This window comes from Papaver somniferum, chromosome 3 (genome assembly GCF_003573695.1).
Source record: "Papaver somniferum cultivar HN1 chromosome 3, ASM357369v1, whole genome shotgun sequence".
Taxonomy (NCBI): domain Eukaryota; kingdom Viridiplantae; phylum Streptophyta; class Magnoliopsida; order Ranunculales; family Papaveraceae; genus Papaver; species Papaver somniferum.
In genome coordinates this window covers 159,105,612-159,119,140 of record NC_039360.1, presented here as the reverse complement: position 1 = coordinate 159,119,140, position 13,529 = coordinate 159,105,612, and the positions used below count along the sequence as shown (strand labels likewise).

Sequence of the window (13,529 nt, the reverse complement as noted above, 5' to 3'; positions counted from 1 at the left end):
TTAGTTTATTTTGGATTACTTGTAATTTCGTCACTGATAACATAAAAGATAAAATTTATTGCGTTACAAGTTGTTGTTAGGAAAAAAACAGAAAATGGGCTATATAGCCAAAAAAGTGAGTTTTCTGGACCATATAGACAGTTAGGATTCAGCCTGGGTGAAATAGCCAATGGAATCTTTAAGTGAGGAGTTTACTTTATTACCCTTTTGGAAGGGATATCTTCTTCTCGTCTTCTCCGTCAATCATAAACCAAATCTAAAAAAAGCCAACACCACCATCGATCTATTTCTCCCACTTCTGTTTTCTCCCCAACAATCATCTTGTTGCAACGCTGAAAATGGTTTGTCCACCGTCTTCATCATATATTTCCACCGTCTACATCAACGGTATCATCATCTGTGTCCCCCTTCTACATCAACAACATCATTACAGATGAAATTGAAGACTTCATTGTTGAAATTGGTTTCTCCACCGTCTTCATCATATATTTCCACCCTCTACATCAACGGTATCATCATCTGTGTCCCCCTTCTACATCAACAACATCATTACAGATGAAATTGAAGACTTCATTATTGAAATTGGTTTCTCCGCCATTTGCAAACACCCAACACCAACTCCAGCATAATAATTAGGGTTAAATCGATAAATTTCACAAGATGTCTCTTAAAACTCGTAAGTTTCCAAACCCTAACTCTGTATTGATTTTATTTTCAGAATTACATGATTGATTCATCCAGTTGGTTGATTTTATTTTCATTTAATTAAACCAGATGTAATTGGGTTTCTTTATTTTAGTATAAATTTGTGGGAGTTATGTGTTTGAAGTACCCGGTGATTCTAATCCTATAATGAAATTAGGATGTAAACTAAATGGTTATTTGTATTGGATAAAACTGATTTGTATCTGTATTTGGATGAAACTTTTGTTGTAATGAAATTATTGATTATTTCTATTGTATGAAACTGGTTTTCATCCGTTGGTTGTCTTAATTTTAATGATTTTCTATTGGATGAAACTAACTGGTTTTCATCTGTTGGTGGTCATAATTTTAATGATTACCTCTATTGGATGAAACTGGTTTTCATTTGGATAATCCCATTCTTATAGTGTCTCCAAAGGTGAGATATAAAAATTGGGTTTCATCTAGATGTAAGGTACTAAGGTAGGATGTAACTGGTTTTCATTCGATACATGCAGAAATTGGCTTTCGTCTAGCTTTAAGATAGGATGTAACTGGTTTTCATCTAGGTTTAGTTTGTGGTGTATATTTTTTCAGCATGTTTATACTAGGATGAAAACCAGTTTCATCCAGGTTTAATATAATATAAACTTGTATGAAACCAGTTTCATTTAGATTTAATTTGTGTTGTATATAATTTTAGCATGTTTAAACTAGGATGAAAATGGATTTCATCCAGGTTTAGTATAGTACAAACTAGGGTGATATCAGTTATATTTAGGTTTAATTTTTGGTGTATATTTTTTCAGCATGTTTAAACTAGGATGAAACTGGTGGTTATATGCTACATGCCTGAATGTTATTCCAACCAAATGGTTTTCAGGATGCTTGGAAATCCTTAACATATTTCTGATATGGTGAAATTAACAAGTTGTAATGTCTCTATTTCTGTCTGCCAATTTCAGTGGGACTTTAAGTTATATCTTCAACAACTTTATAGAAGATCGGGCTTTTAGCGAGGTCGTTAGAGAAGCCAAGAATGCTTGTTATACCGAGCCAGATCCAAGAGACGATCTGTCTGGAATGGATGTGTCTAGAAAGGTAATTGAATTCCTTTCCCTCCCTCCCTCATGTCAGGACTCCGGAGTCTCCAATAAGGAGACGGGTTGGTTTATGGATAGAAACCTTTGTGGCAACCCCATCCTTATCCTTATCCACTGACTATCAGGTTGTAGCCTGTTTTGCACGCTATGAGTGGTAAGATTCTTATAAGGTAGCTATTTGATTGCAGGTCATAATTCTATCTAGAGAATCTGGTTTAAGACTGGAGCTTTCTGATATCCAAGTGGACTGCCTTGTGCCAGAACCATTGAAAGTAAGATGAGAAACTTATAGATGTATGACTACTTATTGCTGAGCTACTCAATATAAACTTTATGAATTTTTTTCCCTGGTATTGCTGCTGCAGTCAAGTGCATTAGCTGAGGAGTTCCTGCGGCGTCTACCTGAATTTGATCAGGAAGTCACAAAGAAACGGCTTGATGCGGAGGCTGCTGGTGAAGTAAGTATCTTGAGACATTTGTCAATGGATTGAAACCGGCTGCATAAGTGGTCAGAATAACTGGAGGAATTTAATCCGAGGAATTATTTGTGTAGACATTTGTCTTACATTTCATGGTTTTGTTTGTGGCATCTTAAGGTTCTGAGGTATGTTGGGGTAGTAGATGATGTCCGAAACAAGGAATGAATGCAGGGGATGAAATTACAGATGTGCAGGTGATGGCAGTTGTGGTTGGCATGAGGCAGAGGTGAAGGATCTGCAATGGGTTACGTACTCTGTTTTTCATTCGATACATGCAGAAATTGGCTTTCGTCTAGCTTTAAGATAGGATGTAACTGGTTTTCATCTAGGTTTAATTTGTGGTGTATATTTTTTCAGCATGTTTATACTAGGATGAAAACCAGTTTCATCCAGGTTTAATATAATATAAACTAGGATGAAACCAGTTTCATTTAGATTTAATTTGTGTTGTACATAATTTTAGCATGTTTAAACTAGGATGAAAATGGATTTCATCCAGGTTTAGTATAGTACAAACTAGGGTGATATCAGTTATATTTAGGTTTAATTTTTGGTGTATATTTTTTCAGCATGTTTAAACTAGGATGAAACTGGTGGTTATATGCTACATGCCTGAATGTTATTCCAACCAAATGGTTTTCAGGATACTTGGAAATCCTTAACATATTTATGATATGGTGAAATTAACAAGTTGTAATGTCTCTCTTTCTGTCTGCCAATTTCAGTGGGACTTTAAGTTATATCTTCAACAACTTTATAGAAGATCGGGCTTTTAGCGAGGTCGTTAGAGAAGCCAAGAATGCTGGTTATACCGAGCCAGATCCAAGAGACGATCTGTCTGGAATGGATGTGTCTAGAAAGGTAATTGAATTCCTTTCCCTCCCTCCCTCATGTCAGGACTCTGGAGTCTCCAATAAGGAGACGGGTTGGTTTATGGATAGAAACCTTTGTGGCAACCCCATCCTTATCCTTATCCACTGACTATCAGGTTGTAGCCTGTTTTGCACGCTCTGAGTGGTAAGATTATTATAAGGTAGCTATTTGATTGCAGGTCATAATTCTAGCTAGAGAATCTGGTTTAAGACTTGAGCTTTCTGATATCCAAGTGGACAGCCTTGTGCCAGAACCATTGAAAGTAAGATGAGAAACTTATAGATGTATGACTACTTATTGCTGAGCTACTCAATATAAACTTTATGAATTTTTTTCCCTGGTATTGCTGCTGCAGTCAAGTGCATTAGCTGAGGAGTTCCTGCGGCGTCTACCTGAATTTGATCAGGAAGTCACAAAGAAACGGCTTGATGCGGAGGCTGCTGGTGAAGTAAGTATCTTGAGACATTTGTCAATGGATTGAAACTGGATGCATAAGTGGTCAGAATAACTGGAGGAATTTAATCCGAGGAATTCTTTGTGTAGACATTTGTCTTACATTTCATGGTTTTGTTTGTGGCATCTTAAGGTTCTGAGGTATGTTGGGGTAGTAGATGATGTCCGAAACAAGGAATGAATGCAGGGGATGACATTACAGATGTGTAGGTGATGGCAGTTGTGGTTGGCATGCAGAGGTGAAGGATATGCAATGGGTTACGTACTCTGTTTTTAATTCTGTTTCACGCACTGTGTTTTGCTCTGTTTCACGCACTCTGTTTTGCTCTGTTTCACGCACTCTGTTTTGATTCGTAAAACAGAGCAATTAATTCTGTTTTTTTTTGTACTCTGTTTTTATTTGCTCTGTTTTTTTGTACTTTGTTCTTCTCCAAAGCAGTAATGATTTGTAAAAGATAGGGACATATTTGTCTCTTTAGGTTAATAAATAAAATATATTTTGGGTCAAATGTCCTTTTTGGCTAAATGAACAGTATATTTCTGTTTTTTGGCTTTATAAACAGTATGTAAAACTAAGAATATATTTCACCCAGGAACTTTTGATTATCCCCGCGGTACGTATTTGGTATTTACTTTTTAACCATATTTTTGATTTGGTATGGCGTGGTATTATCTCGCCCTCGTTGTGTATTTTTTATTAAGTGTCGCGGGACGCCATGCATTTTTGGTTTGGTGTCGCTGGATCGCCCCGTCGTGATACATTTTGGATGGATCGGCTTCGCCTCGTACCGTCGTTTAGGATTTTTTATTTGGTGAGGCTCAATTTTGCCTCCATCTGTCCCGATGCATACTTAGGACTTTTAATTTTATGTATCTCCACTTCATCTCGCCTCGAAACATATTTAGGTTTTTTTTATTTGGTCTCATCCTGACTCGATATATGTTTAGGGTTTTGTAGGGAATATATACTTAAGTTGGCCGCTTAAGCATAATTCCAAGGATGAATGAGAATTGGGTTCGGGGTGAAACATGCCCGGAAAGTCAGTTAGAGAAACTGATTGGTGTCATTCATAATTATAGGCAGCAGTCATGACGGTTTGGGATGAACAAATGTGTCCAGTTGGCGTGAAATAAAACCAAAGGTCACAACGGATTCACCCAAACGCCGCGTTGGTTCAATAAGGATAAAAAACCATCTCCTTCTTCCCGTAACTCACGGAAAAAAGAAAATAAAAAAGAAACTCTGAACTTTCTTAACAATTTTTCATATAAAATGTTTTCTGAATCTGTAAGAGAGTCTGTGCTATAAAACTTCGCGTTCGTTGTTCGATGTAATCGAAGTGCTGCGAAATACATCGAGGTATTGTTGAATGTTGGAGGCACATGCCATTGAACTGTAACAGCATTCTATACAGGACATCAAATGTCTTAAGCAAAGAGATTACTCGCCTCAGTATACCCATTTGTTTGGTTACCGATTCCATTGTCAAGATGCACACTTTTCATCTTTACTTTCTTATTTTGTTTGATAAAGTTCACTTCTATAAAGCATTTAGAATTGGTTTTTGTAGACAGGCTGATTGTGTGCATATCATTATTATTGAGAATTAGTGCCTTGCCTTGAATCTGTGTTGAAACATTAGAACAGATTGCCGACACGTTTGGGTCACTAACCGGATTGTTTAGTTGTTTTGCCCACAAACTATTTGTGTTTCTGACAGGGAGAAATCCTGTCACCGTTGCGGAATTTTGGATCTCTAGCATTTGTATTAGGAGAATTAACGGCATTAACCAAGATTAGTATACCGAATATCCAACAGGTTTTTTATTTGGTGTCCCGATACCAAATTACACTGCAAAGAGACGAAAATAAATACCTTTAAAAATAATTCACTGGTACTGCAGAAATGTATTGGCAAAACTAGAATGAGGAGTCGGACATATTCCTATACAATCGTCCTATATCGTGGATTTTCTTTCTCCTGTTCACGTGTCAAAGAAGGCGCGCATGATAGACAGATGTGATGTAAATAAGCTTCTACCTGAGGGTACTAATTCTAGAGATGTTAAGTTACTCCTTCCATATGGCGCCACGCGTCGAGTGTGATTTTTGGTATCCACATTGTGAGTGTAGTTAGGAATTGTGCAGCTGATGTAATTCGAGGAGAGAGATCAATGGTTTCTTCAATTGACAAAGTGTAATTTGTTAATTTCGTAAGAATTTGAAGTAGTTAATGATCCAATTCAACGTGCTTTCAAGGTAATGTTCTATAAGGTGAAGAGTCGATTAGATTTAGAAATTAGATTTGAGAAGAGTAAATGTGGGTTGAATATGGGTAAATGAGTCGTATTAGTGAACCCCATATCCAAAACTTCTTCTTCACCTGTTTCAGATCAAGTCGGTTACTCAAACATTTTTTATGATAGATTGGGTTGTGTTTGATTTTGGGAGATCTGTTTGTTTTGATTTATTAATTGAAATATTTCTTGGAAACTGAAATTATAAGGTTTAGATTATGGTCAAATTGGTCCGGAAGGAAAAAAGAATGTGGTTAGTGGTTACCATGAATAAGAATTATTATACCCTTAGCTAACTTCAATCTTCTTGTGCATGCATCCTAGATGTGAAACTTGATTCACAGGAAAAAAAATTTACAGGATAAATAATTCTATATATTAGGAAGATTATTGATTGATAAGTCTAGATATGAAATTTTGCTGTTATTTAGATGTTCGAGATCTTTGTACCGTGTCCGTGTTACCATGTAAGAACTAAAATCAAATGGTTTGATGCAGAAACTCAACAACATCAATAGCAGATTGGCTTATATCCATTTTTCTTGGTTTCTTATATGTTATTCTCATAGGTATAAATGTTTTTTCTGCCGTATTTAGGGTTTTTTCCTAAAGCTTGCTATTTAGATTTTTTTGTTTTCTTTCTACGGCATTCCATGCAGAAAAACTATGGTTTGATAAGGAAGAAAAGTATTGCAGAATCAGGATTGTCTACTTAGACGACGTTACAAACGTCCAATTCAGAACACTAATTTACATGTAGTTTGAATTGACAGTGGTGTATACCCACGTCTCTGTTCACTGAGTGAATAACTCCCAGTTAAATATCAATAACGTCCGGTTAAAAAAAGGAGTAAATTACTAAGTGTTAATGTAATTTTAATGTGATGACCAATAAAATTTTTTCAAGTGTCGTCTTCAGGTTTACTAATGCCCAAATCTTTTATCTAATTTAATTTGAGGGGATGCAACACTCACCGTGCAACGTGGAGGCTCATATGACTTAGTGTTTTAAAGGAGTGGAGATTTTTAGAGACACAAATGATATATTTAAATGTATACGCCTGTCAATCATAAGAGGTTAGCCCAGTTGACTAGGAGCCTGACTCTCAAGTAGGAGGTCAACGGTTCGAGTCTCCACTCAAGTATAATTTATACTAACTTTAACATGGGTTCTAGAAGTAGAAGGGTCGAGTTTGCTCAGTGGGGGTAAGCTGGTGGCTACCCTGTCAGGGGGCAGGACGGGCCTATGCCTTAGCATAAAAAAAAACAAGAATTAGTATACCCTTAGCTAAAACTTCAATCTTCTTGTGCATGCATTCTAGATGTGAAATTTGATTAACAGGAAAAAAATTCACAGGATAAATAATTCTTTATATTAGGAAGATTATTGATTGGTAAGTCTAGATATGAAATTTTGTTGTTATTTAGATGTTTGAGATCTTTGTACCGTGTCCGTGTTACCATGTAAGAACTAAAATCAAATGGTTTGATGCAGAAACACAACAACATCAATAGCAGATTGGCTTATATCCATTTTTCTTGGTTTCTTATATGTTATTCTCATAGGTATAAATGTTTTTTCTGCCGTATTTAGAGTTTTTTCCTAAAGCTTGGTATTTAGATTTTTTGTTTTCTTTCTATAGCATTCCATGCAGAAAAACTATGGTTTGATAAGGAAGAAAAGTATTGCAGAATCAGGATTGTCTACTTAGACGACGTTACAAACGTCCAGTTCAGTATAGTGTAAACCAAGTGTAAACACTAATTTACATGTAGTTTGAATCGATAGTGGTGTATACCCACGTCTCTGTTCACTGAGTGAATAACTCCCAGTTAAATATCAATAACGTCCGGTTAAAAAAAGGTGTAAATTACTAAGTGTTAATGTAATTTTAATGTGATGACCAATAAAAAATTTCCAAGTGTCCTCTTCAGGTTTATTAATGCCCAAAGCTTTTATTTAATTTAAATTGAGGGGATGCAACACTCACCGTGCAACGTGGAGGCTCATATGACTTAGTGTTTTAAAGGAGTAGAGATTTCTAGAGACAAAAATGATATATTTAAATGTATACGCCTGTCAATCATAAGAGGTTAGCCCAGTTGACCAGGAGCCTGATTCTCAAGTAGGAGGTCAACGGTTCGAGTCTCCACTTAAGTAAAAATTTTCCAACTTTAACATGGATTCTAAAAGTAGAAAGACCGAGTTTGCTTAGTGGGGGTAAGCTAGTGGCTACCCTGCCAGAGGCAGGACGGCCTTATGCCTTAGCATAAAAAAAAAAGATAAAAGAAAAAGAAGAAGAGCCTAACATGGAGTGATGTATTCCTTTTTTTTATTTACAATAAATAAATTAAAAAAAGAGTTCCTGGCCCCACTCTTAGTTGCTCTTTTAATTTTTAGAATGATTCTATTCTTTTGTCAAAAAAAGTACGGATCTCATAGGACTGTTTACAAGGTTAATTGCGAGGAAAAGAAAATCATATTCATACTTCAATTATTGAGACGATCTTTATATACTAACAAATACTTAAGGTACACAACGTTGTAGAAATATGTACAATGTCAACCATGGATAGTAGTTGCTAACCTTAAAAGGTATTGCTAACTACTCCCTCCGTCCCACTCCTAAGTGACCTATTTGATTTTAGATTTTGTCCCAATGATAAGTGACCTATATCACTAAACAATGAGATATTCCGGAATTATCCTTTTAGTTAATTATAAATAATATATGAAATATGTATAATTTGATAGGCATGTTTATATTCGTTATGTAGGTGTTTTAAAATGTTTTTCAATTGTATGAAATTTGCGAACATCCGTGGAGTATTTTGAGAGATAAACCATTTTTAAATTTCACTAGTTATTATTCATAAGGGTATAATTGTAAAAAATGATTAAAAATATTATTTTCCTTACTTGCCTTAAAAATTGTGCAAATTTCAAATAGGTCACTTAGAAGTGGGACGGAGGGAGTAATATATTAATTTACAGGTACAACACATTATTGATTTATTTAGATGATATGGAACTTATGAACACCAATTTTTTTTTAAGGACGAACAAAAATAAATAAGCATCATAATTGAGTTAGCATCAATCCCCACCTCCGCCGCCACCACCACATCCACCTCCGCCGCCACCACCACCACTTCTGTTACGAGGCGTATTAATTTTATCTAGAACCGCACACATCGCCACAAGAAAAGCATAATCAACATTCGGATAGACAGTGAGTGAGTATGTGTCCTTCACGCGAACTTTATCTTGAATAGCCTTGTTCTTGTGCATCTAAAACACCATAACCAGCAAAAATTCATAAAAATAGGAGCAGAATGTTGAATGTGTGATTATGAATTATATATTACCTCAGCAATGATGTTATCTGAAATTCCCACGGTATATGATGCAAGATTTCTTGCTATCTCTTTGTTTAATTTTAAAATCACAGACATCCTCAGCTTTGTTTGATGCTAAGAACACATCCAAATTAGTCTTGAGTTGAAAAAACTTAGATTCCTTCACGCTAAACAACAAGTCTTTTGAGTCTTTGCTATCTCCTGTATATACTTTCCAACTTTCAAGGAAAGAAAATGTCTGAAAGAACTCACAAAAACAATATCAATATTGAAAGATAAAAAAGTGAACATTTTTGTAATAAGATGCTCATTATTGTATTGACTGACCACTGGTTTTAGATATACGACCGGAACTCCGTTAGCAACGATAAGGATAAGTCTACTGCTGAATAAACCGCTGGTTTTAACTTGGAAGATGTTATTCCATTGATATCAAAAGCTCCTAAATACCTATCTTCCGTTACTTTTTTAACTTTCTTGGCAATATAAAGATCTACTTGATATGGTACGCAATATTCAGGTGAGATCACAACGATAGAATTGTTTTGTAATGCTTGATTTCCTGCCATTGGTGATGGTGGTAGTGAGATAGGACTCTTAGACCCATCCAAGATCCATATAAACAGATCATAGAGAGAGCGAAAGGATTAAACAATATCATGTCAGTCTAAAAGATTATAGTATTGGGTTTGACTTCCTAATTAATTACTAGGCGCTAGAAGAAAACGACTTGGTTGTCATCACGTGTCTTGACTTTTCTTGTCAACTTATTATCTGGTTGTCTTATATTAAGCTGTTGAATGTGCTAGCGTATAGCAGTACTATTAAATGAACCATGACTGTACGAATAGCAAAACTTACCTAGAGGCTACAACTTAGTTTGAAACATGACATCGAATAAAATTGGCAACAAAATCTTAAATGATCCGGATCCACGATTGTTTATATATTTATGGACCAAGCCTGTTCAACGTGATGATGGTATATTTGTAAGACTGTTATCCGGAGTGATACCATAGGCAGGCTGGTCTCTGCATTTTATGAAGCAGACTATAGAGGAGCTTTACTTCGCGTATCCCATTACGAACATTGTTTTTCAGTATCTTTCAAGGCAGTTGTTAATGTTCCAACAACTGGGCCATTTATGCATGAGACTGGATCCGGAAATGAAGGGGTGCCGGAAATGGTATCCTCGCCATCATCAAAGTGGTATACCAGAAGGCCTAAGTCTGCTGGTAAGAAAGGAGAAGTGCCTGCGAAAACTGCAATAGGTTACATGAATTCTTTTAGTATTTTAGATTCTGAACATGAAAGTGAAAATGAAACGGAGGGAGTAGACAATCTAGAGGTGGCGGTGAATGCTCAAGTTCCTGTCTCTATTGAAGAGGAAAATCACTCCAATTTCAATGAGTGTGATGATTCAGAGTACGAAACAGATTATGAAGAGATGTATATCGAAAAATTGGGGACATCTGATGAGGGTGTAGTCAAAGGAAAGTTAAAGCTTATTAAGGATATTCCTCTTAAGAGTCCCTTGAGTAAGGATAATCATGTGGATAGACTACTGCTAATGTCTGCTGCGTTAGGTGCGTCGGAGGGAGGTAATCCTATCGAGACTAAAAAACTTTTGAATGGCATTGTTAATGACTACAACAGTATAAGTGTCTCTAGAGCCGAAAAAGAACAAGCAAAAATATTCTGGTCTGGGGTTTCTTGCAACGAAAAGCTAGGAAGAGGGAAGAGAACCCCTGCCAAAAAATCTAAATAGAGAACTCTTCACTTTGAATTGATGTATTGCATGTTTCTTCACTTTGTTTCTGGGTTTTTCATACCCATTTGTATGCGCCTAGGCGCCTTCTTTTCTTGTAATTCTGTTTTACTTTTTTAATATATTTTAATCTTTTGCTTCAAAAATGGTTGTGGATCCATTCAAAACACAAAACAAAATGTTCGGAAAATGAATTGGGAATATATAGATAGAAGGATATAGAGTCATAGACTAATGAGATACCAATCAGTAACTATTTACGATAGACACCAAGAAAAGAAGGTAACGTGTCTAGAGGTTTCTTGTTTGACTTGTACTTTTGTCGCTGTACCACTACAAGAAATTTAACCTATTACAGCATCCAGTGGTTATGGCATAAACTCTTATTAGTGTCGTAATAACCTATATAGTAAGAAGTCTATTACTACACCCACTATTTATTGCTCTAGCAAGAGATTATATTTTTTTGCCACACTTTTTTTATATTGTTGTTATCGTTGTGTGGCAAAATTATCATTTTGGAGTCGCAGATTACAACTCTTAACTTCACCTGAAAAGTAGTGTGATTAGAAATTTACTTTTACAATGCCTATATTAAAAGTGTGACAATATATGATGTAGCAAAAGATAGACTTCCTTGCAAAGATAAAGCTATGTAGGTGACATTAGTAAAAGATGGTTCGTTTAATAAAATTGCGGGGCACACGCACATTCAACAGTTGATGAAAATAAGATTTCTTCAATCACAGTTGAGTGCAGCTTTGCAAATTGCAATTCATTCAGGTATGCGAAACTATAGAGCAACTAAACTTACGTATTTAAGGACTTATTAAAATAATATATATATGGAAGGGACGAACTTCAGAACTTGGGTTAACTCATCATTTGTCTCCTGACTCTCATGCTTGCGGAAAGACATTTATTGATCTTTTTCTTTTTGTCCAAAAACTTAATGGAAATAATTAAAGATTGTATATATCTCCCAAGCCATATTGTCAAACCCAATCCCATATCATTTTAAGTTTTTTAATTAATCAACAATTAGTGGTAGACAAATTCAAGGAGAAAGGGAAGTTATAAGAGATTTCCAAACATTGCTTCCATCAGATTTACACGAACGGTGACATTGACAGTATCATTGTTTGATCGTTTCAATCTCTATGAGCTCTCTATATATGAATGCCTATAGCTAGGTCTATCTACAAAGTCAAATTGAGTTTTATCCACCACCATCTTCAATGGCAAGCAATCGAGCATTATCGAACGATTCTGTCATTGTAATCTCACCTCAATATTGCGCACCACGTCAAGTAGATATTTATATTTCCAAGAATGTTAAGAAAGTAACAGAAGGTAGGCATTTAGGAGCTTTCGATATCAACGACAACTGCATCTTCAAAGTTAAAACCGGTGGTTTTTTCGGCAGTCGCCTTATCCTTGTTGATGCTGCGGGAGTTCCTGTCGTATCTCTAAAACCGGTGGTTAGCTAATATACCCACCTTTGAGTTTTCTATATCCCATCTCATTAGATTTTTCAATTTTCCATTTTTCTCTCAATACTGATATTGTTGTTGGTTTTTTGTCAGACTCTTTCTCCAAATGATAGGTGGAAAATTTATAGAGGAGATAGCACCAACTCAAAAGATCTGTTGTTTAGTGTAAAGAAATCTCAGCATCCAATTAAATTCAAAACTGAATTGGATGTGTTCTTATCATCCAACACAACTGAGGATTTGTGTGATTTTAAGATCAGCCAAACCTACAGTGAGAACTCTTGTGTTATCTGTCGAGGAGATTCAGATAACATCATTGCTGAGGTAATTTGTAATACTCATTCTGTGTATAGATCTTTATTAGCAACATGGTCTTGTAATGATTTAAAGGTTTATATTGTTGTAGATGAACAAAAACAAGACTGTCGTCCGAAATAAAACTCGTGGGAAAGACAGATACTCGGCCACTGTCCACCCCAATGTTGACTGTGCTTTTGTTATTGCTATGTATGTGGTTCTTAGTGAGATCAATACGTCAAGAAGCAACGGAGAATATGGTTATGGGGGTGGTGATGGGGCCGGTTGCGGAGGCGCCGGTTGTGGTGGTGGATGTGGTGGCTGATGTGGAGGTGGATGTTATCTCAATCATTATGACCGGGGGCCATTAAACTCATCAAACTCAGATCTCGGTGGTGCTGTATTAGATCCACAACTGTTAAAATAAACTAATATTGTTTGTCCTTATTTGGTAATGCTAGATTGCTCGCCATTGGTGGTGGTGGGAGATAAATTTTAGGCCGTGGTAGTGGGATATTAGTCTTAACTAGATTTTGTGCCCTGCACCCCGTGGATCCAAAAACCATTTTGCCTCGCCGTCCAATGCATGTTTAGGATTTTTGATATGATTTAGCTCGGCTTCGCATCCTCCAGTCCCGATACATGTTTAGGATTTTTTATTTGATGTGATCAGCTTCCTCTCGCCCCGTCCCAATATATGCTTAGTAGTTTTTATTTGGTG

General features: G+C 36.1%; 2 protein-coding genes and 1 long non-coding RNA gene across 4 annotated transcripts; 2 read left to right on the top strand and 1 right to left on the bottom strand.

Moving 5' to 3' along the window:
- The first annotated feature begins 1,767 nt into the window (after window positions 1–1,767).
- Window positions 1,768–3,773, top strand: LOC113360191 (bifunctional aspartokinase/homoserine dehydrogenase 2, chloroplastic-like). The gene is made up of 8 exons (XM_026603726.1): window positions 1,768–1,785; window positions 1,976–2,059; window positions 2,153–2,245; window positions 2,384–2,391; window positions 2,992–3,127; window positions 3,318–3,401; window positions 3,495–3,587; window positions 3,726–3,773. Exons 1-8 carry the CDS (start codon window positions 1,768–1,770, stop codon window positions 3,771–3,773), a joined length of 564 nt encoding a protein of 187 aa, XP_026459511.1.
- Window positions 3,774–9,047: 5,274 nt separating this feature from the next.
- Window positions 9,048–9,815, bottom strand: LOC113361750. Its single transcript, XR_003365299.1, has 3 exons — window positions 9,578–9,815; window positions 9,260–9,488; window positions 9,048–9,182 (listed from the first exon to the last, which is right to left on the bottom strand). It is a non-coding gene; the product is annotated as an uncharacterized LOC113361750 (long non-coding RNA).
- A 2,345-nt stretch (window positions 9,816–12,160) lies between these two features.
- Window positions 12,161–13,301, top strand: LOC113357782 (protein LURP-one-related 15-like). Of its 2 annotated transcripts, none has more exons than XM_026601238.1 (3): window positions 12,161–12,496; window positions 12,605–12,835; window positions 12,918–13,301. In XM_026601238.1, the coding sequence occupies exons 1-3, from the start codon at window positions 12,257–12,259 to the stop codon at window positions 13,131–13,133; spliced, it is 687 nt and encodes a 228-aa protein (XP_026457023.1). In that variant the 5' UTR covers window positions 12,161–12,256; the 3' UTR covers window positions 13,134–13,301. The 2 variants fall into 2 exon arrangements, with proteins under 2 accessions (XP_026457023.1, XP_026457022.1); XM_026601237.1 differs by having other exon boundaries at window positions 12,165–12,499.
- The last annotated feature ends 228 nt before the right edge of the window (window positions 13,302–13,529 follow it).